At 47.6% G+C, this 23,278-nt stretch overlaps 1 protein-coding gene across 5 annotated transcripts in view; it reads left to right on the top strand.

The window, feature by feature from the left end:
- Positions 1-21,932, top strand: part of LOC139059015 (endoplasmic reticulum aminopeptidase 2-like) — a 202,543-nt gene extending 180,611 nt beyond the window's left edge. For all 5 annotated transcript variants that reach the window (XM_070536792.1, XM_070536790.1, XM_070536794.1 and 2 more), the window contains one exon: positions 15,468-21,932. In XM_070536792.1, the coding sequence (XP_070392893.1) occupies positions 15,468-15,608 (141 nt within the window). In that variant the 3' untranslated portion in view covers positions 15,609-21,932. The remainder of the gene's footprint in view (positions 1-15,467) is intronic.
- Positions 21,933-23,278: the final 1,346 nt, after the last annotated feature.

Here is a 23,278-nt window from a genome sequence, read left to right on the forward strand (position 1 = left end):
CTCTGTTTAACTATACATATTCACAAACGATAGGAAAGATGTTGCCAGAGCCGGGCAGGCGGTATATGTCACCCAAAACCACAATGAAGCCAATGATTTTAACTTTGGCCCAAAGTGATTCAATATCTGTGAGTTCTGGAAGTGCAGAAAATTTGATGCCGTTTCTAAAAAAAGAGCGTCACGCCGCCTTGCCCAACCGGCACGTATCTTTCCGTGGAATTGTGTAGCCAAAAGGCAAAAACTCAACATCGGAAATAACATCGCTGATCCAAGTTTCGGTTACTGAAACAAAAGATAGAGAGAGAGAGATAACGTTTAATGGCAGAAAGGTGGAGAGGTCGGCCTGATTGAAGTGCCTCTAGCCTGCTACTCCACGCTGGGGAAGGGGTTTGGGGAATAACAGAGGTGGGATGAGAAGAGGAAAGAGGGTGGTGGTACGGCAGATACGATAAGGGCTGCACATTATACTGTATCTGTGCTTTGTGTACGTGCACACTTCACACCGCAGCACAGTCATCTTAGCGAGCAGAGTTGGAAGTTACTGCAATGTATCCAAGAGACTGTCTATAGCGTTCATTATTTTAACCGCTGTTAGCGCCACTGGCGTATTTAAAGCGGACAGTAGCAGCTGCAGGGCGGCGATTATTTGTCGCAGCATGGTTTTGATGACAGAGTCCAATGGTGCCATCTGATTGCACTGTCCTTGCTCGCGCTGACAGTCTAAGGCCCGTGGCGCGGCGGCAAGCGTGGCCATACATTCGATTCCGGGCTTGCGCACCTGGCTTGAAGCAATGGTTTAGAGAGATTTATCGATGCCAATTCAACTACCTTCTCCTGGACCTGCGTAATTGGAGCCAGGGAGCTCTCGTTTGGACCTACAGCTTGCCCACGCCAATGACGCGTTGGTCTCCTCCGCTGTTGCACTGACGCTGCCGCCTCCTTGTGGGATATATACTTGTCTTGCTCATTTTGTTCAGTACTTTTTTCTCCGTTTTTGTTTAGGACACTCCTTGGAATTGGCCTCGTGGGGTCCATCGCAATTCGAGCACTTCATTTTTTTCACTGTGCACAAAGATACGTCATGGCTGCCAGCACAGCGGAGGCATGTCATATGGCCTGTGCATACAGCGCTGACATGGCCTAGCTTAAGGCACTTGTGGCATTGCAGTGGCCAGGGCACATAAGGACGCACCGGGTGCCTCACGTAGCCCACCTTGACATGATCAGAAACAAAAGATAGGTCATGACAATCCACTAGATATTTTAAGTCATCAGTTTTATTAAGTAGACTATGTGTATTTACATTTAGAAGCGTCACTCGGCAGTTAGATTGCAGTCTGGTGGGGATACTTCTGGTTGTCTTTACAATGAATTTTTCAGCATTGTCCCAAGTGTAGCAGTTGTTATCCATGATAAGCAAGTTGCAGTGCAGTCATGCCCTAAGTGTGAATGAGTGTGAAGAACCTTTTTATTTCATAGTAAAAATTTACTAATAATTTTGCGCCAATTAGCCCAAAATATGGCAGCAAGAAATGTTGCCAGTAGCTTGTCTGATGCAGCATATCAAAACTCCTGAAAACTATTGGCCAACTGATAATGCACTAAACTGGCTGAGCTTTTCAATCAGCAGTATTGCCTGCATTCTACTTTTGTGACATTGCCACTCTCCGACAAAAGCCAACAGCATTCACCCTGCACTCTGTGAGTAGCTCTCTACACACAGCATGCTGTATATTGGTTGAAGGTTGTGTACTGTAATGCTGGAATGGAGCCGCACTACATGGCTTGCAGCACATGAAGGAAAGATGCTGCATCATGTAACCTGCAGTTTTCTGTTGTCATTGCAATAAACTGGAGCCCTTGCACAGTCAAGGCATGCTGTTTCCATATTTTGTAACGACGCATTTCATTTTGTATTTCTTTCACGCTTCATAATTAGCTCATACAAAGCCGCATCACCATTCCCGCCTCAGGCTGCCAGCATATAGAAATGCAGTGGAGGAACTGCTGCTGCATTGCTCCAATACTGCCACGAAGTGTGGAACCTGCTACATGCTGCTATAAAAGCCAGACTTTGGCAAAAATTGCATCATGTCAGTGCCAAAAGGGATTCCAGGGCATTTTATATAGTTCTGCTGGTAGTGAATGTGAAAAGAAAATCCAACTTTTGCATTTATGCATGGATAGTATGTCAGTATATCCAGTTACGAATCGGCATGTGTTTCCTGGGTCCGAAAAACAACAAACAAACAAAGCAGACTGTTGCCTAATTTGTTTGTTCGCTAAAAAAAAAAAAAAACATGGCTTGATGCTACAAGTTTTTTAGGTATCTGCTGCTTGATACCTGCTTTCTAGATTTACGCTAGATATTGCTGTACTCGAGCACCTTAAAGGGCCCTTAAAGGGCAGTGCATACAATGCATGCTAATGACCATGTTTTTAAAGTATTCCACCACTTCGTGCTGTGAAAACAGCTGAAATTTCAAACAGCACATTGTGTGCCCTCGAGGGTGCTCGGATCTCAGCCGTACGCACGGCTTCGTACGCACAGCTCCGTACGCACAGAGGTCAGACGCGCAAGTGCATCTACATAATTCACAGGGCTGTAAGGCTACTCACAGTGACATGCGACTTTGAGAATTATTTGTTAGTTCTGTTGTTCGTTTGTTTGATCTGTTGCCTCAATAGCTTAATTAAAGCTTAGAGAAATAATAAAACATGCAAACTGAATGTCTGCATGTCTTTGTTTTACTTTGTACATTAGCAAGAGATATGTATTTCCGTTTCGTCTGCTTGTTCCCACGTCATGCAGAGAACAAAACTATGTAATTTTCTACCATGTTTCAACGCGTGATCATTCTCTTGGGTCCCCTCATGTCCACCTTAGCGTTCATGTGGCATTATACCACTAATCTGGTTCCAGCAGTACAATGACACAGCGTATCGCAGTAAGGATCCATGAGCCGGGCTAAGCTCTCCCAACGCGCACACACTGATGGATCCATTTCGCAGAAGCAGCTGGACAACAACTTAGGTGTTCTCATGAAAGCTCACAAGATCGTGCATAGGTCGAAACGAAACAAGCGCAACAGCTCGCTATTTTTTGTTGTCTATTGGCATTGTCGCACTGCTGCATTTTTGCATCGGCTTCAGCTTGCCCAGTAGCAACTCAGCACCCGCGTACAATGTTGGCCGTGAAAGCAGACATCCATTAGACTGAAGTAAGTGCGGCTCCCCCCTCAACTATGTTGTATGAGTTAATTAATAAAGAGGCAATCAGACATCCACCCGTTCATAGCAATTGCTACAAAGGAAACCTATACGGGTCCCTCAAAAGAAAAGCGTCACAGTTGAAGAAAAATTCGTCCTAGTCTGAGACTCGCACCCAGGACCACCGCCTTTCCGGGGCAGCGCTCTACCATCTGAGGTAACCAGGCGGCTAGCAGATGGCAGGACGAAGTCGAGTTTATCAACATCTTAAAGCAAAGGCAAGAGTTTGACGTAATTCAGAACTGTTACATACATAATATGAGACAGGGCTTTACTGTATTACCGTCCTAAATATACAGCTTGTGCAAACTAGCCTGAGCCCAAGGAAGACAACTAGGAAATCAAAAGCCCTGCCAGCAGCTGTGGGAAAAACAAAGTGCAAATCTAGTTGTGAGAGCTGTTTCGCAAAACCATCAAGTCAATTTTAGAGCACATGATAACCTTGTTCACTATGGTAGAGTGGCTTCCGTGTGAGAAAGGGGCATCCTATTCTTTGGTGTATGTGTGTGTGAGTGTGTTTTTCTTGCACTCTGAAGCTGTTACCAAGATGCATTACCAACCAGCCTAGCTACAAGATCTTCTAGAAAAACTTCTTTTCCTGTGTCATCATATCCCTTGCTTGCAGTGCTTTTATCAGTGCAGAGGAAAACACTGCGAGGAATGAAGAGCATAATTGGCCACACAAGCTGATTGTTGCTGCAGTAACGTTGCAAGCAGTGTCGGCATGATGACACCCCTTGCCTTGTGGGTGGGTGCCCTTAATTTTCTTCTCTCTGGTTTTATGCCTTCAGAGTATGGCAGCTATTGCTTCTGTATGTCATTGAGCTGGCCGTGCACTTTCTGAACTGGTTCATACCAGCGCGATGACAGTTTCTTGCGCATGTGAAAGAAGCTGCGCACCGTGAAGCTGAGGGAGATTTTCAGGCCATTGTTGTCAAGGGTGAGGGTTGGATCCATTGTGCACAGCTGGATACACAATCTGTAGCTTGCAACCGTACAAACAAGCTACAGACACTAAGAGCACAATTTCTAATGAGCTGCAAAGAGGTTTATTTGCAACTGGTGTATCACCCACCTGACTTCATGTTGTGGGGATGAGCGACTCCTGATATCTTGTTTTCCCGCATATCTCCCGTCTCCTGCAATGCGGCTTCGCCGCGTGGCCTGGGGGCGCGGCGGTCGGTGTGGTTGAAGTGCAGTACGAGAGATGGCGCGAGTGTTGCGCTGCGAACGCCTCCTACCGGCAAGGTTACTTGGGCGCGAAAAGGAGAAAGCTCTTCCTCTTGGGTTGCGGGTCGGCGAACGCCGCGGACGTCCAGCGCGTGCACCGATACATGCTTCTGCGAGACCGTCTCGCGTGGCCTCCTTCGAACGTGCCACCGTTTGCGTGACCGTACGCGCGAGTGATCAGGCATTGAGATCCAGCATAAGGCGAACATATTTGCTCACTATCCGGTCGCGGTGAGTTGGACTTCCTAGATTTGTCGCGTGCCCATCGGCATGTTTTGTGGATAGCAGCTCGGCTTGCAGGCATTGATCTATGAAAGGTGCACTAAATGCCCTTGTGATTGTTTGCACTACTGTGTTGTTCCTTTGTCCCAAAAGCACGGCTGTGAAATCCCACAATGTTTGCATTCTGGCACAGCTTATGAACGATGTAATGCATAAACAAATGTTGCATTAGATGAAAGTTGTGACCTGTGCACTGCATAAACATAAACGTTGCATGACACTATTGTACATTGCATAGGATGAACCTAAAGAAAATGGTTCACATTGCATTTAGTTGTCTACAAGGCAGTACCTTGTAGGTACTTGTTCATTTCTGATAACCTGGTAACCTCGTTGAATTTTGTAATATGTTTCGTTAAACTGAGAAGCAATGTTGTTGAGCCTACCTTGCTACACTGATGAAGTGAAGAGCACAGTATGTGACGAGCATGTGATGCCCCCTCGGGCATAATCCGTATGCATAATCTTCGTTAGCCTGCCGGGCTCGGTGGACAATATTGATCACCACACCGAATAAACACCAACGAGCGCAGCTGTCAGTCATCGTTCACCATCGCCATGCTGCGCCCATGCTCTGAAGGTCATAGCCATCTAAGATAGGCAGTAGCAAGCTCCTGCTTTGCACTGGTCAGAGGAAGTTTCGTGCCACTTTTGGTTCAAGTGAAAGTTGCCAGCTTTACATACGATAACCTTGCCTTTACCTCTTTCTGGCACTGCCACTGTTGCTTCATTCCATTGGAGATTGAACAACACAGATGTTTAAACTTAGTAAAATAGCAGTTTAACAGAGTAAAATAACAGTTTATGCACACAGCTATTTACTAAAATAAAGTTATGTACAAATGACAAGGTGAACACTTGATCTGGCGCATTTGACCGAGCCAGGGATTCAGAGAACACTGGGGTGCCATTCGGGACATCAGTGAAGTCCGCCATATTGTCACATCTGATCAGCCCTGATTGGTCCCAAGGGCTGCTACGGCCTCTGATTGGCTCAAAATGGTGCCATTAGAGTATGGCAGAATTCACCGATCTCCTGAATAGCACCCCTGCATTTGCATTAAATATGACAGTGAGGGTTCGGAACATGGAGGAAAAAACAATATAGGAGAGGCCTTGACATCACGTTTTTGAAGCCAGAAATGCAGCCATGTTGGTGTGTCATCTCCCTTTTTGCCTCCGATCAGCTCACCTGTGCAGATAGGCGCGAGCTTTGAACTTGCATTGCTACGAGGTGCCAGATGTGTGTGCTGTCGACACCCGTCAGAACAAAGCCTACGAATTTTCTGTAACAGTTTTAGTGAAGCAGATGCACTCCTGTGCTTTTCTGTTGCACGTTGAAGATGACGACGAAGACCCACACCGTGATTACTTGAGTGTTCTTATTGCTGGCTGACACTCACACTCATAGACCTTCAACAACACAACCTTCAAGCTTACACACCATGCTCCAAAGTCAGCTTGTCTTGTGAACAGAATGTGCTGCGAGAAAGACACGGGCTAGAAAATATTTGTCTCACTCTTCAGAGTCCTAAAGCAGTGGTGAGAGCTTCAGGAGCCCAGTTTCTATGGCAACATTGATGTTTGGGTTACCAATCCCAGTGCTCCTTTGTGAAAAACAGCACATGACTTCCACCACACTTTCTCCAAAACATCTGTGCTGGCCAGGACCTCTCCTACGCTTTCCTTCCTCCATGGTTTCGAAGCTGTTGTAAAACCTCGATGGCTCCTCCCAAACAGTGGCACAATAAATCACAGCACACCAGTGACATGATTGGTTGATTCACGTCTGTTTCTCTATCCACATGGCACAGAACATTGCCAAGAAAAAAAGGAAAAGAAAGAGGAACAACCTGTGCTTAAAGTGGTGCCATTCACGCCATGTTGTTCCCAGAACCTTCCAAGGCAAATTAGCTTGTTGATATGTAACCGCCCCCAAAGCCATATTGTTCCCTAAATATCCACAGGCAAAGTGACAGCAGGCCCTCAGTGATGGCCAGTTCTCCAAGTATGGGAACACACTATGGTAAATGCATTTATCTTACCTGTTTTCCATCCTGTGATCCTATGTTAACGTCCTTAACAGGAAGTTTTCCATTACATTTTTTTCGTGTGACCTATCTAGTTGCTCAGGAGGAGGAGGAGGAGGAGGAGGAGGAGGAAAGAACTTTATTGTGTGCCCTGCGAGTTGGTGGGGAGGGCCAAGGGCCCCGCCTAGGTGACGGCCAGGAGTTCGTGGGTCCTGGCGGCATCGTCAGCCCGCTGGACGGCCCATAGTCGATCCTTGAGGGCGGGGCTGAGCAGCGCGGCTTCCCCACGCATGCGAAGGCTGCGGCTAGAGGCCGCATTTTCTTTATTGTTATTTATCCCTCGGCATTCCCATAATATGTGCTCCAGAGTGGCTCTGGATTCACATGTTTTGCATTTGTCCGTAGGATATACATCCGGATATATGATTTGCGAGAGCACAAGATTCGGATACATCCTAGTTTGTAACTGCCGCCATGCAACAGACTGCTTTTTTGTCAATTTTGTGTGAGGTCGCGGGAATATGCGCCTCTGTAACCTATAATGTTTCGTAATGTCATTATATGTTGTCATTCTGTCCTCCCACTCCTACTCATTTACCGCACCGTCACGTCCGGAGGGTGTCGGGGTGTCACTTGCGACTGCGGCTCGATCCGTAAGCCCTCGAGCCGCGTCATGTGCCACCTCGTTGTTGCCGTCCTCCGCGAGGGTGTGAGCAGGTGTCCAGGTGATGTATACCTTTCTATTGTAATTTTGGCCTCCTGCAAGAAGAATGCGTAGTGCCTCCGGGGAGATTCGGTTGTTGGCAAAGTTTCTTATTACTGTCTGAGAGTCGCTGACTATCACGGTTGCGTTAGTCTGAGCTACTGCAGAGCGCTATGGCTACTTCTTCAGCTATCTCGTTACTTGTGGTGCATATCGTCACGCACATCTTGCACCGCTTCTCCCTATCGATTACGGCTGCCGTAAACCCCCATCTACGACTGTATCGAGCCATGTCTACGAACACTGTGTCCTTGTTGCTGCCGAATTTCTTCTGTATTTTCTTCGCTCTGATCTCTCTTCTATCCTTATTGTGTTCTGGGTGCATGTTCTTTGGCATGGGAGGTATTACCAAACTTTCCTTCGTCTCTCTCGGGATGTCCATCTTGACATTGTGCTGTGTGTGGTAACCTATGTCTAATCTCTCTAGGATGTGTCTGCCTACTCTAGTCTTAGAGAGGTGTTCATATTGTGCCGTACATTGCACTTCAATGAGCTCGTCTATTGTGTTGTGTAGGCCTAATTGCAGCAACTTGTCCGTGCTAGTGCTGATCGGTAGTCCTATGGCTAGTTTGTATATCTTCCGAATGAGGCTTTCTAGTTTGATCTTTTCCGCGACCTGCCATTTTAAGTACGGCGCTACGTATACTATTATACTTATTACGAAGGCCTGTATTAACCTGATCGTATTTTCCTCTTTCATCCCGCTATGTTTATTTGGTATCCTTCTGATTAGCCTCATGATTTGCGCTACAGTTCCCTCCAGTCTTCTGAGGGTTTCTCCATTGTTGCCCTTGGCTTCAATGAGGAGCCCCAATACCCTGATCCTATCGACCTTGGGTATGAGTTTCCCATCGGCCGTCTTTAACTGTATCTCTTCTCTATGGGTGAGGTCTTCCCTGTAGTTGCCTGGTTTGCGACCTCTGCGAGTCAGTCTGTACAGCAACAGCTCCAATATCTCTGCCGAGCATGTTAACCCTGTCCCCTCTAGATATTTTTCTATTGTTTCGACCGCTGTTTGAAGGGTTTGTTCTATCTGCCCGTCACTTCCGTTTCTCACCCATAGGGTGATATCGTCAACGTATAAGGTATGATTGAGACCCTCGATTACTTGTAGCTTGGCTGGCAGTCTGATTAGCGCCTGATTGAGTAGCATCAGTGATAAGACCGAGCGCTGTGGCGTACCTGCGCTGCCTATCTCGATCTCCTCCGAAACTAGGTCTGCTATCGTGATCTTTGCCTTTCTGCCCGTTAGAAAATTGCATACATAATCGTATGTGCGTTTTCCCAGTCCTAGTTCGCCTACTCTATCTAGTATCGTTGCATGTGTTACGTTATCGAAGGCCTTTTTTAGGTCCAACCCGGGAATTGCCTTTGTCGATCTGCCCGAATCGTCTATGATCTGATGTTTTAGTTGTAACAGAGCGTCCTGCACTGAGAGGTTTCTCCTGAATCCTATCATCGTGCGCGGGAGCGTGTCGCAGTCTTCGAGGTAGGTGGTTATCCTCGCTAGGACCACGTGGTGCATGAGTTTCCCCACGCAAGAAGTGAGAGATATGGGTCTCAAGTTCTCAATTTGCAGTCGCATGCCCGGTATAGGTATTAACACAATTTGTGCCATCTTCCATTGCTGCGGAATCTGCCCTGCCTCCCAGCAACAGCCCGCGCTAGCCTCCAATCATCGTCGTCGTCTTCTTACTGCTCGCCTCTTCATCATCGCTAAAACTATTCCGTAGCACTACCCCCAGCAGCAAAAGCGCCGTCCCGGAGCGACTAAAGGCCGGACTCGGAAGCAGTGTAGTAGGCCTTGAGCCTACTGACGTGCACGACATCACTAGATGCCACAGTAGATGACGAGGTTGAGCTCACAGGGGCAATTTCGTACGTCACAGGCGTCACCTGGTGCAGCACGCGGTAGGGCCCTGTGTATCGCGAAAGGAGCTTTTGTGAAAGTCCGACGTGACGAGAGGGCGACCACAAGAGCACGAGCGCACCAGGCGAAAACTGTACGTCACGGTGGCGGGCGTTGTACTGACGCTGCTGAGTGGTTTGCGAGGCCGTCGGTCGAGTACGGGCAAGCTGGCGAGCATGGTCGGCGAGGGCGAAGGCGTCGCGCGCATACTCGCTTGTTGAGATCGCAGCAGAAGGAAGTGCCGTGTCTAGGGGCAAGGTCGGTTCGCGACCGTACAATAGATAAAATGAAGAAAATCCGGTGGTGTCGTGCCGGGAAGAATTGTACGCAAATGTGACATAAGGAAGGGCAATGTCCCAGTCGTGGTGGTCCTTGGAAACATACTTGGACAGCATTTCGGTAAGAGTACGATTTAACCGCTCTGTCAGGCCGTTGGTTTGAAGTTGGTATGAGGTAGTCGGCTTGCATTGAATGGAGCAGGAACGCACAATGTCGGCGATAACTTTCGAGAGGACGTTACGACCACGGTCAGTAAGCAGCTGTGGCGGGGCGCCATGCACTAAGATAATGTCCCGCAAGAGAAAGTCTGCAATGTCAGTGATGCAACTGGTAGAGAGAGCCCGCTTAATAGGTATCGGATGACGTAATCAGTTGTGATGGCTATCCATTTGTTCCCAGAGGATGACGTGGGAAAGGGACCGAGGAGGTCTAATCCAACACGAAAAAAACGGATCCACAGGGACGGTGATCGGCTGGAGATGACCGGAAGGTAGCACCTGAGGCGTTTTCCGATGCTGGCAGGGATCACAGGCAGCAACGTAGCGTCGGACGGAGCGAGCAAGACCAGGCCAATAGAAGCGGCGGCAGACGCGGTCGTACGTGCGGGTTACGCCAAGATGTCCTGCAGTGGGTGCGTCATGCATCTGAAAGAGCACAGTCTGTCGTAGATGTTTTGGCACGACAAGAAGAAGATCAGGGCCATCAGGGAGGAAGCTCCTTCGGTACAGAATGCCGCCCTGGAGAACATATCGGCAAACGGATGCGTCGGTAGGTGTAGAGCACAGACGCTCGATGAGTACTCGCAGTGATAGGTCTCGGTACTGCTCATCGGCGATGTTAGCGAAGGCAGACACAGAGAAAATGCCGTCGGCGGTACTACTGTCGGCGTCGTCAGGCTCGTCTACCGGGTAGCGAGACAGGCAGTCAGCGTCCTTGTGTAGTCGGCCAGATTTGTAGGTGACAGAGAACGAATATTCTTGGAGGCGTAAGGCCCAGCGACCAAGTCTTCCTGAAGGGTCTTTCAATGAGCATAACCAACAAAGCGCGTGATGGTCTGTGATAACGGAAAAGGGTCGGCCATATAAGTATGGGCGGAACTTCACAACCGCCCAAACTAGGGCCAGACACTCACGCTCAGTGATGGAATAGTTGCGCTCCGCGGGCGAGAGGAGCCTGCTGGCATAAGCGATAACACGGTCGTGGCCACGCTGGCGTTGTGCCAGTACTGCGCCAATTCCGTGACCGCCGGCATCAGTACGGACTTCGGTAGGCGCAGAAGGATCGAAATGGGCCAGAACGGGAGGCGTTGTGAGAAGATCGATGAGAAGCGAGAATGCAGAGGCCTCGTTATCGCCCCACTGGAAAGGGGCGTCTTTTTTCAAAAGCTCAGTTAGTGGTCGTGCTATGGCCGCGAAATTTTTGACGAAACGGCGGAAGTACGAGCAAAGGCCGATGAAGCTGCGCACATCCTTGACACACTTCGGAAGAGGAAAGTGCGTAACAGCATGGATCTTGCCTGGGTCCGGTTGCATGCCGTTCGCGTCAACGAGATGCCCAAGGACGGTAATCTGGCGACGGCCGAATTGGCACTTCGATGCGTTGAGTTGCAGACCGGTTCGCCGAAAAACGTCCAGGACTGCTGAGAGGCGCTCAAGGTGCGTAGCGAACGTTGGGGAGAACACTATGACGTCGTCCAAGTAGCACAGGCATGTGGACCATTTGAAACCGTGAAGAAGGTAGTCCATCATGCGTTCAAAAGTGGCAGGAGCGTTACATAGACCAAACGACATCACTTTGAATTGATAAAGACCGTCCGGAGTTACAAAAGCAGTCTTCTCGCAGTCGAGATCGTCCACGGCAATCTGCCAGTAGCCAGAGTGGAGGTCAATAGAAGAGAAGTAGCGAGCACCATGGAGGCAGTCAAGGGCGTCATCGATCTGAGGTAGGGGATACACGTCCTTTTTGGTAACCCTGTTAAGGTGCCGATAATCCACGCAAAAGCCCCATGAGCCATCCTTTTTTTTTACCAGTACAACAGGTGACGCCCATGGACTACATGACGATTCTATGATGTTCTTGGCAAGCATTTTGCGAACCTCTGCGTGAATAACTTCACGCTCAGCCGGTGACACTCGATACGGGCGGCGATGAATAGGAGGGGCATCGCCGGTATAAATGCGATGTTTAACAGTTGTAGTTTGGGCCAAAGGACGATCGTTAAAGTCAAAAATATCGTTGTAGGAAAACAGAACGCGGTAGAGCTCACGAGCGTGCTCGGACGGCTAGTCGGGCGCAATCATTTTCTGTAAGTCGGCGATGGTACAAGTTGTTGACTGAGATGATAGAGGAGGATCAGCTGAATTGCCGTCCACCTCAATAGATGCTATTGAGTGATCCTCGAATGAGCAAAGCTGGGCCAGAGACATCCCGCATGGCAGCACTTGTGTCGTCAAGCCAAAATTGATCACTGGCAGGCAGACGCAATTAGCCGTAATAGATAAAACGGTATGAGGTACCGTGATCTCGTGTGTAAGGACGACGTTTGTATAGGAGCCGCGATATAGTGACCGTTGGGCACTGGTGGGGATGACACTAGGTCAACGTAACTCAGTGCCGTAGGTGGCAAGCGAATGAAGTCGACGGAACTGAGGCGACTGGGGTGTGGTTCAGCGGGATCCAGAACAGGCAGGTCGAGGCGGAGAGTACTGGCGGAACAATCAATGAGAGCAGAATGTGCGGAGAGGAAGTCTAAGCCGAGGATGATGTCGTGGGGACAGTGGGCGATGACTGTGAATAGCACAATTGTTGAGCGATCGGCGTAGGAGACGCGGGCGGCACACATACCAATTACGGGGGCTGTTCCGCCATCGGCGACACGGACAACATGCGTCGTGGCGGGCGTAATTATTTTTTTCAGGCGGGTACGAAAGTCCGCGCCCATTACCGACAAATGCGCCCCAGTGTCTATAAGAGCAAATAAAGGAACACCGTCGACTTGCACGTCAAGAAGGTTCAGATGAGTGGGCAACGTCAGTGGAGGATTTGGCGGCGTAGGGAGCAATGCAGCGTCACCTCTAGGTGCTGCATCATTTAGTTTTCCGGCTAGGAGCGGCGTCCGAAGGGAGTCAGCGAAAAGGAGCGACGGGGCTGGGGAGAGCGAGATTGTCGTCGTTGGGGCGAAGGTGAACGAAAATAGGGACGGTTCGGCGCAGGGGAATCAGAGGCGGCATTATGGAAGCGTGCGGCATAGGGACGAGAAGGGCCACCTGGGGGGCGAGAGTAGGCGGTATAAGTAGACCGGGTCGGGGAACTCCAGCGACTTTGACAGTATCGAGAAATGTGCCCGATGCGACGGCAGTGAAAACAAATGGGCTTGTCGTCAGCAGTGCGCCATTCAGCTGGGTTGCGGAAACGTGGTGGGTAAGAAGATGCGGGACGGGGTGGAATCGAAGAAGCTGGATGGGTATCAGGGCGATGGGCCGAGCAGATGGTGTGAAGGCCCATGTTTCCCAACTCCTGGCGGACAACTGCCTGGATCAGGGAAACTGTGACTGCAGGTGCGTTGGTGGGGCTGGAGTCGAAGGCAGCCGGATAGGCGGCCTCAATCTGACACCGGACGATCTTGGTAATATCGCCAGTGTTGTTGGGACGAGGAGCGTCGGCACAGGAAGATGTCGCTGGGGTGTTGGGCAAACGGGCAAACTGCTGATCGATACGTCTGCTTTTAGCGAGTTCCAGGCGGCGGCACTCTTTTATAACGGTACCCACCATCGCCACGTTGTTAAATACGAGCAAGTTGAAGGCGTGATCGACAATGCCTTTGAGGATGTGGGAGACCTTGTCGGACTCCGTCATGTGTGCGTCAACTTTGCGGCACAGAGCCAGGACATCCTGAATGTACGTGACGTAGGGCTCCGTTGACGTCTGCACACGACCGGAAAGCGCCTTCTGCGCGGCAAGTTGGTGACCATAGGGGTTGCCGAAAAAGTCTCGAAGCTTTTGCTTAAGCGAATCCCAACTGGTCAGCTCATCTTCGTGCGTCCGATACCAAACTCTAGATGTGCCACCGAGGTAAAAGACTACGTTGGTGAGCATGATAGTAGGGTCCCACCGGTTATTGCGGCTGACGTGTTCGTACAGGCTGATCCAGTCCTCGACGTCTTCCCCATCTTTTGCCGAGAATACGCCAGGATCACGAGGAGCAGGGAGAGTGATGTAGGTCGTCGAAGTGGCAGCAGGTATCGGAGGCGGCTGAGTCGAGTTGTCATCGCCGGGAGCCATGAAGCTAGGCTCGACATACCATGCACTGCGAAGCTCCGTGACGAGGTACAGGGAACGTCCACCTCCACCAGATATGTTACATAAGAAGACGCAGATGAAAAGCTATATACAAGTATATTTACAACGTAATACGCCGCACTTGGCCAAGAGGCAACAGCCCGCGCTAGCCTCCAATCGTCGTCGTCGTCTTCTTACTGCTCGCCTCTTCATCATCGGTAATACTATTCCGTAGCAATATAGCATTATATATATATATATATATATATATATATATATATATATATATATATATATATATATATATATATATATATATATATATATAGTTGCTCAGGGCAAAAGAAATGATGCAGTGGAGATTCAACGCACACGTTGGTGGAGTGAAGCTTTTATGAAGCAGGCTATAAAACTATAAATGCTATAAAACTAAAATCCACGCATTCAGCTGCCTCTATTGACATTCTATGCAATGTGTAATTTTATGCATTGTTTATATTCATGTGCAACACATCACAACTTTACTGTCATGCAATGTTTATGTTTGTGTACTGCAAAATTCATAAGCTATGCCAAAAGGCAAACAGCAGTTCACGTAAATGCTCCACGAGGACGAAGGTGAAGGAAGGATAGTGAGCAGAGGTGCACATTAAATATGATGTGAAAGACAGTGGTAAGTTTAACTATTACTGGCTTGTTTCATTCCTGCCTCTGGCCAAATGGCAACGAGTGTGCACAGGCTATGCAATGTGCTGTTTGTTCCAGTCATTTCGGAAAGCTATTTGGTGTTGGCACCAGAGAAGTATGCATGCAGTTGTGTCCTAATGGTTAGAGCATCTGGTTCTGGAGCATCTTCTGGTGATGCAGCTTGATATCATCTGAGATATCAGATGATATCAAGCTGCATCAGAGATATCATTCTTTTATTTTCTCCATGAGAAGCAAGACAGCAGCTGCAGCAGCTGGCAAAGTCCAGGAGGGTTCATTAAAAAAGCTTCGTTTGAGAAACGTTTTCTCGCAGGTTTAGCAAAAATCTTTTTATGGGTCACTAACAGGTAGAAATGTACTATAAAACATTGAAAGAATTTTACTGTAAATATGTGCCATGGCAAGTAGTTATTTGTTTCACTGTTATATGTAACCAGGGTAATAAGGGAGCTGCAGCTTATGGCAACATCATGCACGAAACAAGGTTCAAGCACTGAAAGTGAAAACTTCCTCTCCACACACTTGTTAACAATAAAATTTACATTTAAAAACATCATAATCTAGAATCGCATTAGTGTACGATGAGCTTGGGGAGTAGCTCAGGAAATAAATAATGGTAATGAAAAACAGAGGCTGACCCTGCAACCAGTCATGCCTGGGAGGCTGGAGCACTTGTAAGTGAATGTGGAGAGCCAGTGTGGGTTTTATGTGTGCGCAGGTGAAGCAGTTCTTTGGCCAAGTGGAGTTGCAGTCTGGCCGGCTGGCCCTGGACCAGGCTCTGGAGCGCATCCGCTCAAACATCTTCTGGTTTGAGCACGTGGAGCCACAGCTGCGACAGTGGTTGCTGCCAACCACCTAGACACTTGTAGCCAGAGCACTAGTACTTGCATGTCACAAGGGCCATCATCTCTAGGACCATCTCTGCTGTGTCTGCTCTGAAAGAAGTTTTGTGCATATCTTGTCCTCATACAGTAATTGTAATTCAATGTCTTGCTTGCCTCTCCTTTGTTGAAAACTATGTGCTCGCTACTTTCCAGTAAGAATGCTATGTTTACGCTGATGCTGTTTGTGACTTGGAAGTACTGAGCGTTAAAAAACGAAAAGCACACAAGATAGTCAAATATATTTAGGGGACACGAAGATAAACCACAAAGAGTGCTAACTTTGCTTGGAGTGTACTTGAAAGCCACATGCCAAACTACAAGTGCGCACGTATTTGCCATCTTTCTGCAACGTGTAATCGCAGGATGCTTTCCTATTGGCAGCGAGAACTTGGAGTGGCGCCCTCTTGCGAGTGATGTCACGGTCAGGAGGCCGCTCGCTCCAGCTCGCTCGGCTGTCGTGCGCCTCTTCGTGCATGCTTCGGGTATGAGTGGCTCGAGCCATACTTATTGAAGGATATGTTGGCTTCTTTTTGCTGTCATGCCTGCACCACAGTTCCTTCTTCAAAAGTGCACGAGTCGAGAAAATTTGTGGCTTGGATATCGCAAGCTATGTAGTGTTCAAGGGGTCTACTTGTTTTACAATGCACCATGTCTGTCCATAAATTTTGCATAAAAAGAATGTCTGCAAATTCAACACGTGAAGTTGTGTACGATGCTTCACTAAGCACTTACCATTCCCTTAGCACTTAGCTATTGCATTTTACATGGAAAAAAATCTTGATCATTGTCATCATCATCCGCCTATTCATGTCCACTGCACGGCGAAGGCCTCTCCCTGCGATCTCCAATTACCCCTGTTCTGCGCCAATCGATTCCAAATAGCACCCGCAAATTTCCTAATTTCATCACTCTATCTAGTCTTCTGCCGTCCTCTACTGCGCTTCCCTTCTCTTGGTACCCATTCTGTTACCCTAATGGTCCAACGGTTATCTAGTCCATGCATTACATGACCTGCCCAGTGCCATTTCTTTCTCCTAATGTCTATTAGAATATCGTCTATGGCCGTTTGCTCTCTTTCTGTCTCCTAAAGTTATGCCTAGCATTCTTCGTTCCATCACTCTTTGCGCGGTCCTTAACTTGTTCTGAAGCTTCTTTGTCAGCCTCCAAGTCTCTGCACCGTATGTCAGCACCGGTAAAATGCACTGATTGTATACTTTCCTTTTCAATGATAACGGTAAGCTCCCATTCAGGAACTCGCCATGTCTGCCGTATGCAATCCAACCCATTTTCATTCTTCTGTGAATTTCCTTCTCATGGTCCTGCTTCCCTGTGAGTAGTTGAGTAAACGTACTCCTCCACAGACTCTAGAGGCTGACTTGCGATCTTGAACTCTTGTTCCCTTGCCTATCTATCTATTATCTTTGTCTTCTGCATATTAATCTTCAGTCGCACTCTTACACTCTCCCTGTTAAGGTCCTCAATCATTTGTTGTAACTCATCTGCATTGTTGCTGAATAGAACAATGTCATCGGCAAACCGAAGGTTGTTGAGGTATTCGCTGTCAATCTTTACTCCTTAGCCTTCCCAATTTAATAGCTTGAATATTTCTTCTAAGCACGCAGTGAATAGCATTGGAGAGATTGTGTCTCCTTGCCTGACCCCTTTCCTTATAGGTATCTTCCTACTTTTCTTGTGTAGAAATAAGGTGGCTGTAGAATAACTGAAGATATTTTCTAGGGTATTTACAAAAGCGGTCTGTACTCCTTGATTACGCAATGCCTCTATGACTGCTGGTATCTCTACTGAATCAAATGCTTTTTCGTTGTCTAAGAATGCCATCAGAGAGGTTTATTGTACTCTGCGGATTTCTCGATAACCTGGTTAATGACATGGATGTGATCCATTGTAGAGTAACCTTTCCTGAAGCCAGCGTGCTGCCTTGGTTGACTAAATTTCAGTATTGTCCTTATTCTATTAAAGTTATTTTGGTAAATATTTTATATAATACTGGGAGTAAGCTAATGGGCGTATAACTTTTTAGTTCTTTAACGTCGCCCTTTTTGTAGATTAGTATAATGTTTGCATTCTTCCAGTTTTCTGGGACCCTTGCAGTCGATAGACACTTCGTATAGAGAGCCGCCAGTTTTCCTAGTATTATGTCTCCTCCGTCTTTGATTAAATCGACTGTTATTCCATCCTCTCCTGCCGCTCTTCCCCGTTTCATGCATTGCAAGGCCTTTCTGACTTCATCTCTAGTTATAGGAGGAGTTTCTGTATACTGTTCATTACTGTTTTGAATAGAGCGCTCCTGAGGCACTAGACAGGCACTGCCAAGCAAAGCTATCATCATGATTCTTATTACTCTAGTGAGCTGTTCTAATCAAATTTGGCCACTTTATTAATGTGTGAAAAAAAGTTAGGCACGCACTTCATAGGAAAAAGTTTGCTGCTACTTTCACCGCTCTCTGAAACAGGCCCCCATAAAACAAATTGCTCATGGATGCTAACACGATGGGGCGTCATGTAGCGTATTTACATAGTTAATTCACAAATACCATAGTAGCAATCACCTGAAAGAAAAGGGTTGTGGTTAAGATTGAGAGCCAATCAATTGCAAGCGATGAAATGTTTCATGGTGGCCCTCAATAGCCTTTATCGCCAATATGGCACAACCCTCATGCAACGGTAGCAACCGGCTGTTGGCGAGGCAAGCATTGTTCGCAAAACCCATCAGTTCACTACAACTTCGATTTGAAACCATGAATCAGTTTTTTACAGCACCAATTGCAATGCCTAAAGTATACTCGAGGTACTACAATGCAGCTTAGGGTGCCTAGAAAAGGAAAATTCAAGCACCTTCTGTCTCAATCTAGCGTTGTTTAATTATACAAATGGAGAACTACTTGCTTTGTCAGTTCATAAAAGAGAACCTCGCAAACCTTCATGAGGAAGACACCACAAACCTTACATATTTCACTTGATATTTTACCCTCCACCGGGGAATTATATCTTCAATTTGTCCCATACTACTAATGAATGACGTTTCGGCTTCTTTCTGGCTGCAGCCATGTGTTCTAAAAGGCATATTTCACTAAATAATTTGGGCCGAGCAGCCTGTCTCATTTCGCCAAAGATTTGTCATGTTATTCCTCAAGAAAGAAACACCAATAAATTGCTCAAGTGAGTTGAACGTGTAGCACAGAAAAGGAATTATATATTGGTACATTCCCTTTTGTATTCTGCAAACAGCTGTAAGCCTCAATTAGCTTTATTTCGGATTACCGCCACTTTAACTAAACATGCAAAGTACAGCCTAATTGTGAGAAGCAGTTAAAGGGACACTAAAGGCAAATACTAAAAGGGGTGCACGGTAGCGCGATTAAAAAACTGGGCAAAAGAATACAAACAGGGACACACACAGCGCTGTGTATCGACGTCCACTGTTTAAGTATCATTCCAGAAACCTTGCAGCGCTTGTTTCGTGCCAAGAAAAGGCTTAGTTTGTATGAGAAAATTGCATCTGAAGCCACTGTTGAAGCTTGGGCAAGTTGGTGTGACATTCTTTTACAACAGCGCCTGAAATGCCCTTTTCCTAATTCAAATCTCCCACCCCACAACCGGGGAAGTGGTGACATGAGCACCATGAGCACGATTTTGTGCGCAACAGCGACGAGCGACAGCTTCGAGCGACGGATCGGGCCGTCGCTTGAACAGATCGCTCGATCTTGTCACGCGATCGCTCAGTTCTGCCACGACCGGCTTTGGGTTCTAGAATTCGTCGCTCGTCACCCGGAAGTGCTATGAGCGACTAGCCAATAGTAGGCAGCCGGAACGGGATGTACATTAGTGACGTACTACCAGTTTGTGCACGTGCGCGCTTCTCGGTGTACAAACGGAATGAGCGGAACGAGCAGACTACCAAATTTTGATATGTAAACAAAATAAACCCATTGCAAGACCTTCAGAAATACTTTATGCTGCTTTGTACAGCCAAACAAATCAACTTAAATAATTATAGCAAGTATCACGCCAGGTTTGGCGCTAACTCGATCCCCTAATACCAGCAACACTGGAGAGATGTCGCACGAAGTGGTCGCTCGCTTGGAGACTTGGAGTTTGACAGTTCTGGGCGACGAGCGAACGCGACAGCCATCTACGTCCCTTGTCGCTGTCGCGCAAAAAATCGCTGTTTCCGGCGGTATGCGGTTTTCAGCGGTCATGCCTGTTGCAGGAGTGTCACTCGACGAGGTTACGAGCTCGAAGCAGTGGTCAGATTCCTCGTTGGCGTTCCGTAATTCTCTTCGCACGGGCGCGGTATGTTGCAAAAGCCGCTTTCGATAGATCGGGTTTTCTTTATTATTATAAGTACTGATCCAGCTGTAGGGCACATGTAACCGACAAACGGAAGTCTCAGGAGAGCACCTGACATTATAATAAAGCAGGCGGCGCAGGAACTCCAGGGCACCCAAGGGACAGTGGGGGGGATCAAAGCTCGAAGCAGAACGGTACGTAGGTTGGTGCCGCCGAGGCAAGTGTGTGCCAGGGAGTGTTCACACGGACAGCTCCCTGGCACGCGCAGCAGTGCCTTGCAAGGTCGAGATACTTTAAAGGCACCTGCGCCCATGATCTTTCTTTTGCCTCGGTGCAGTGAGCACGATTAACGAGAATAATATGGAGGGCATCCGGTGCAGTCGCGAATGCGTCATGGCAAATGTAGCTCGCGTCGCCTGGCGTATGTAGCAGTATCAAAGTTGGTTGTATGAACTTTATGCATAATATGCCTTGTTACGGTACCTTAACGGAATGGGTCTAGAGGATGGTATTAGTACATTTTTTCGTACCGCCCTAATCCTATACCCCCCACTACAAACACACACAGATACCCCCTTTTTTTATGTATACATACAATTCCTTGCCATGACGGATCATAGCCTCCTCTATTTTTGAAAAATAGAGGAGGCTATGGACGGATTGACCAGTTCAAGTTGTCAACTTGTCAGTAACTGTCATAGAAATCACTGTAATAAACACAATTCCACGATCGGATTGTTTACTCTCATTTTTTGTTGTAACACTGAGGACTACATAGAACTTTATTTTGTATATGTGAGAGAAGTATGTGGATATCACGAGCTTAAGCCAATGTGCGATACACAGACAAAGCAGCTGCTACAACATGAACTGCATTGAGGGCCACACAACATATACGTAATTAAAGGTGCAAAATATAGGGGGAAGCTTCAAAACACGCTCAGCAAAGTGTAACATATATTGTATGTGTACAATAAATGTTCAAAAAGACAATGCATCAATGTCCCATTTGCCTTCAAGTTTATTATCAAGTTCAAGTTTACTGAAGTTTATTATGAGCATATGTACAACAGGAATCTACTAACACACCCGCAGTCAAGGTGGCTGTTCGAGGTGTGCTGGCTGCCTCAGTGTAAGAAAAAGAAATTGGGTGAATGTCGACACCAGTGCCACTGCTTCTTGCCTCTGACCTGCATGTGCCTCCGCAGCATCTTTGTGCACAAGTATGCTGGTGTGGCGAGGCGTAGGAGTCATCCGAGAGAAAGAGTATCGTTTACATGGAGAAGTGGCTGTTCACATTGCCTGTCGCTTTCCCTCAATTGCTTCCTTGGCAACTAGGGTGGCAAACCCGCAGTCAAGGTGGCTGTTCCGGGTGTGCTGGCTGCCTGAACGTAAGAGAAAGAAAGAAATTAGATGAATTTCAATACCGGTGCTATTGCCTCTTGCCTCTTACCTGCATTTGCCTCCACGGCCTCTTGGTTTGCGGAGTCTGTACGAGGGAGCTGCTGTGGCTAGGCGTAGGCATTGTCTAAGCAAAAAGAAAAGGCCACTCAAATGGGAAATTATGGAAATAAATGTAGTTGTTATGTCTGATTCTTGCACTCTTCTTGCCTAAAAAGTTTTCAAACATAGTGTCCAGTACACACCACCACTTTGACTGCTTCTGCTTTTTACCTGCAGGTGTTGCTGCGAGATCCTTAGTGTGGCTGTGTGCAGTATTGTAACACTTGGTGGAGGCATTTGAAGTGGTAGCCAAAAATATAAAGAATCATCCTTGTCTGCACGAATGCTTTCAATTTCTAAATGCAGTGGTAACTATCACAATTAGTGCAAGGCCCCCCACATCTATGCGACAAGTGCCATAGCTCGAAACTGAATTTTTCCTTTAGTGTTTCACAAGGCGTCTGATATGTCCAAATTAGATGTGATGTGTTTGTTTTAGTTATCCCAGTGTGGAGAGAGCATCATTAAATTGTTTTTTATTTTTGCGTGTCTTGTTTTTTGGTCTATTTCTTAATTTATCAAGCAGCAGTCTCATGATGCTAAAGTGACTTATGTAATGGCAATCAGCTTTTGTTTTGCAGAAAAACAACGCATTTCCTGACCCATTGTTTGACATCCCCTCACTCGCATAATTGTGCAGAGTATTCTACCTATATTGACTTGCTTGACCTCCCCTAAAGAGACTTGCATTTTCAAATACGACTCTTTCCTTAAAATCATTCAACACTTCTCATAATTTCTGTACCTTGGGCTTCTGATACTTTGCATTCACCATTTTTGCTTGTTTCTCACTAGAAATGTCTTCCTTAATTTAGAGCTTAAATTTTACTTTTGGAACACACGGAAGGGCTTGCCATTGCATATCTGCATAAAAGGGAAACATGTTTCATTAAACATTTGAAAAATCCAATTGAAGATTGATGAATGCAGCTTGCAGTGTGATATGACTGAATGAGCCATAAAAGTCGCTCATCTCACTTGGTAAATGAAAGCACATTGTAGTGGATCCGCCGCCGCCGCCGCCGTGAGCGTCTGCACAACGAGCGGATGTTTATGTTCGCGGCGCCGGCCTCCCCGGCGTGGAAGTCACGTACAATAAAGTTTCAGTTTCACCGCCGCTCGGCTGCTCGCCGGTCGCTCTCGAAGTTCGTTCTCTTCTCTCTGCGCGCGTCTGTCTATAGCGGACGCATTTCGCGCCCCTATAGCTTGGTGACCCGGACGTAGCAAGCTCACGCAATGGAAGACGAAATGAACACTACAGTATTCAGCAATGACGCCCCGGCTCTTCAGCCCCAGTCAACAGTGCCAGGCGACATCCCTGCCCCCAGCGCTGCCATGGACGCCATTTCCAATGCCCAGCTGCGGCTGCCGCCGTTTTGGCCGAAGAATCCCGCCGTGTGGTTCACGCAAGTAGAAGCCCTCTTCGATCTGCGGCGCATCACATCGCAACGTGTGATGTACCTGCACGTCGTCTCAGCACTTTCCTCCGAGGTAGCTGATGAGTTCGACGACGTCATGAGAGCCCCACATCCGGCCACGCCCTACGACCATTTCAAGGCCATAGTGCTCACACGCAAAACCGTGTCCGAGAGAAGCCGTTTGCAGCAACTCCTCAACGCTGAAGAACTCGGCGATCGCCGACCATCGCAGCTATTACATCGGATGCGACAGCTACTCGGCGACCGTACCCAAGACTCCGAGAGTCCACTATTGCGCGAGCTGTTTCTGCAACGCTTGCCTCGGACACTTGCCGTGGTTTTGGCAGCTGCGGATGATATGCCTCTTGACAAACTGGCAGAACTCGCGGACCGCGTGAACGACTACTCCGGCG

The sequence above is a fragment of the Dermacentor albipictus genome, chromosome 4, assembly GCF_038994185.2.
Source record: "Dermacentor albipictus isolate Rhodes 1998 colony chromosome 4, USDA_Dalb.pri_finalv2, whole genome shotgun sequence".
Taxonomy (NCBI): Eukaryota; Metazoa; Arthropoda; class Arachnida; order Ixodida; family Ixodidae; genus Dermacentor; species Dermacentor albipictus.